The sequence below is a fragment of the Triticum urartu genome, chromosome 3, assembly GCF_003073215.2.
Source record: "Triticum urartu cultivar G1812 chromosome 3, Tu2.1, whole genome shotgun sequence".
NCBI lineage: Eukaryota > Viridiplantae > Streptophyta > Magnoliopsida > Poales > Poaceae > Triticum > Triticum urartu.
Window position 1 is genome coordinate 254,268,053 of NC_053024.1, and position 3,678 is coordinate 254,271,730.

General features: G+C 51.9%; 1 protein-coding gene across 1 annotated transcript; it reads left to right on the forward strand.

The window, feature by feature from the left end:
• The first annotated feature begins 470 nt into the window (after window positions 1-470).
• Window positions 471-2,947, forward strand: LOC125546805 (vegetative cell wall protein gp1-like). The gene is made up of 3 exons (XM_048710931.1): window positions 471-643; window positions 1,447-1,967; window positions 2,093-2,947. Exons 1-3 carry the CDS (start codon window positions 471-473, stop codon window positions 2,128-2,130), a joined length of 732 nt encoding a protein of 243 aa, XP_048566888.1. The 3' UTR covers window positions 2,131-2,947.
• Window positions 2,948-3,678: the final 731 nt, after the last annotated feature.

Consider the following 3,678-nt stretch of genomic DNA (forward strand, 5'->3'; position numbering starts at 1 on the left):
AAGGTGGAGGGGATCGTGGGTTAGTGGTAGGTGGCCTGGTTTAGTTTGGGGTGGGTGTGGGGCTGAGTAGTTTTCTAGTGTTAGCAGAATAAGGATTTTGAGTGCAGAATAAGAGTCTTAAGGGTGTTATTAGAATAGACCCACCTATGGTTGCTCGCCGTTGAGGCGACCACAGAGCGCTCTGCTCACGTCCCTCTGTGTGCGCTCTGCCAGCGGTTGGGCGTCCGCACGATCATGTCGGGGGGCCCCATATGCATGCGGTTGCGCCACGCGCGTTGCCACACGATGCAGTTACGTGTAGCACAATGGAGTTACGCGCTGCAAATTAGAACTGCCATTAGGGCCTGCCAATATTCCTGGCCGTCTGGCTTACCCTTTAATTCCTGCAGCCATTATAACCTTAGTCTCTTCAACCTTTCGATCGTGCCCCACAACACAACAAGCACACCCATGACGACACATAGGTTGGGATGTCCAGCGGCACTCCAATGGAGTTCGGCGAGCATAGACTGGAGACCCGCGCGAGGGACACGGATCTCTCAATGGTGTACACCATCGACCTGGCCGTGGTGGATGACTACACCAACAGCGTTGAGCAGTTTCTTGCTGGAGACAAGTATAAGGTGGTCGGCATCGACCTCCAGTACACCATCGGTCGTCCCGGCATAGATCTAAAGGTTGCCATCGCCTAGTTATGCGTGCGCCATCATGTCCTCGTCTATCACTACTGCATGGCCACGGAGCCTTGCGACCGTTTCAACAGATTTGTCAGCAGCACCGACTACAAGTTCGCCACGGTGGAAACCACCGACGATGTAAAAGCGCTTAGCGTTATGGGCTTGGCTTGCAAGAACCTTGTCAAAATACATGACCACTAGAGGGTCTGGGGCAGCACAAAGGACTCCCTGATCGAACTCGCCTCGGCCATAATCGACCCCTACTACGAAAAGATGAAGTAGGATGCCCAGAGAACAAGTCCCCTATCCTGGCACAGGGCATGGATTCGGCAATTGGAAGAACCTCACCTCAGGTTCACGTCCAAGAGCGTGTACACATGCTACGAGATGCACAGGCGGGTCGTTGACATGAGGAAGTGCCTCGTTACCCAAATCGATGAGCCTGGATCGAGCCACAAGCAGAGCAAGCGCCACAAGAAGTAGATGATGATCAGATGATCGTTTCTGCTAGTTAATCATGCACGTAATATATAGTTTACTTTATTGGTGTGTGAAAATGTCATGTGTGTAGTAGCCATCTATGTAATTATGCATGTAATAGTTTACTTTAGTGTGTGCAAATGCCATGGTTGTAGTAGCCACCTATGTAAGTGGATGTTTAATTTGATTATGCAAGCATGTCCTTATAAGTTTGTGTGTGTGTAGGGTGGGTCTGTTATGATAACACCCTTAGGAGTCTTATTCTGCTAACACTGGTTCTAACACCGAGACAAAAAAAATGCCACTGCCCACCCATCCCACCCCACCTCCACCTCCACCCCGTCCCGCACACCCCAAATCCCTGCAGCCACCACCCGCCTCCTCCCACCTGGCGCCGCCCCGCTTCCTCCTCCCGCCCGGCGCAGCCCTCCTCCCACCCGGCACCGCCCCGCCTCCTCCCACCCGGCGCCGCCCCGCCTCCTCCGACGCCGTCATCGCCCGCCTCCTCCTCCTCCCGCCCGGCGCGGCTCTCCTCCCACCCGGCGCAGCCCTGCCTCCTCCTTCTCCCGCCCGGCACGGCCCTCCTCCCACCCGACGCCACCCCGCCTCCTCCTCCCGCCCGGCGCCGCCCCGCCTCATCCTCCTCCAGCCCGGCGCGGCCCTCCTTCCACCTGGAGCCGCCTCGCCTCCTCCTCTCGGCTGGCGCGCCTCCGATCCGCAATGTCGCCCTCGTTTTTTCTACTACTATGAGTGTGTGTGTGTGCGTGTGTGTGTGTGTGTGCAGTCAACGGGCCCCCTCCTCTGCTTCAGGTCCTGTGCATCCTCCTGATGCACTTCGATCCCCTGGTGCCGCTTGATTTTTTTGTGTTGTAGACTTTGCTATGTAGTGCTCGTAGAATTGTAGCTCACAAAAATTCTTCTTTGCATTTTTTCAGATTTTGGATATGTGCGGATTCATTGTTGTGCAGTATAGTTCCCGGGTGCCGCAGCTTGTTCTCGCCCAAGGTCGAGAATCATCAGGGCGAGAAGGAAAAGTGGGAGGAGTCCTGGCCACCCCTCACCAGCTTCTGCTCTGCCCACCCACTGCTACCCTACAACCGAAGCAGTTGGTCGCAGCGACCCCTGCAGCTCTCCTCCCTGATATGCAGATCGCCAGCACGGCGCCCCTTCCTTGCCGCAGTTCATTTCGGCCATCGAAAATGTCATCCACACCACAGATCGTGGAGCCATGGTCGAGCAGTTGAGTTTTTCTATTGTTGCAGTCCGTCACACGGGCACCTGCAATATGCATCGCCCCCACCTGTGTTAAGCTCCGGCTCCCCTTGGATCGAGCTGCCACCGGCGAGGTTTCTTCCAGATGCAGTGCGGCAAGGCTGAAGTGTGCGGTTCCATGGCAATCTTTATGTAGTTTGATTCAATCTTACCTACCCTTCCACGCCCCCTCGTCCGTCCCTGGAGCAGCGCGGGTTGGGTGGTGCAGTGCACGGAGACTCCGCGTGCAGTGCATAAGTGCATATTGGGCATGACGAAGGGTGTGTAGTTCGGCGTTCACTTTGTTCTTGATAGCTTTTGTGCAGCTCATGGCCGGCGGCAACATGCGGTTTTTGTTTCGAGGAGCATGCAGTTCGGTTCTGCATCAGGGAGCCACGCCCCTGCACCTCCAACCATGCTCCTCGCTGGGATTTTTTTGCCTGAGAGGACAAAGACAACATGTGGTTTTTGAGGATTTTATGTATAAAAGTTAAGTGGACTTGTTTGAAAATTGTTTACAAAAGAAGTTCATTTCGAATTGTGTTGCGGCTCATTTCCCTTGACCATGTGGTTCGCTTCTTCGCAAGTGTACAACTTGCCAATGTGGAAACCCAAAACTCCAAATAGAAAAAAGAAAGAAGGAAATGCGGTGCAAAGATGTGTTAAATGAAAAAATGGTAGAGAAACGACAAAAATAGTAATGTTGTTCACTTGACCATTTGATGTGGTGCGGTTTTCCAACTGAAGCAGTGCGGTCGGTTCTCTGATGATGTTCATCTTGTAAGTGCAAAAGAAAAATTGGTAATGAAGCGAAAAAAAAGTAATGCGGTTCACTTCTCCATACTTCTGCGGTTTACTTACGCGCGATGTGAAGCGCACTTCACTTCTTCGTCTGAGAAAATTTTATGCCCAAAAAAATATGAAGTTCACTTGACTCTCTGATGCAGTGCGATTTCCAATCTGAAGTAGTGCGTTCTGTTGTCTGATGCAGAACACATGCCAATTTGTGTGTCGCGAAAAACACAGTTTCCGCATTTCGGTAAAAGTAAAATTGCTCTTAAACTGTCAGGAATTAGAGAGTGTGTTATGCATGAAAAAGTTGCATCTCATCGATATCTTTCCAATGGTGTATATTTGGATCATTTCGACCATCAGTTTGTAAAAAAATCACGAAAACGGCTGCTGCCTCTCGTCGTCAGCCGCACGTTTTTCAAAATTAACTTAAAACCGTAAGGAATCTCAAAAACATTTCAACACATGAAAGTTGCGC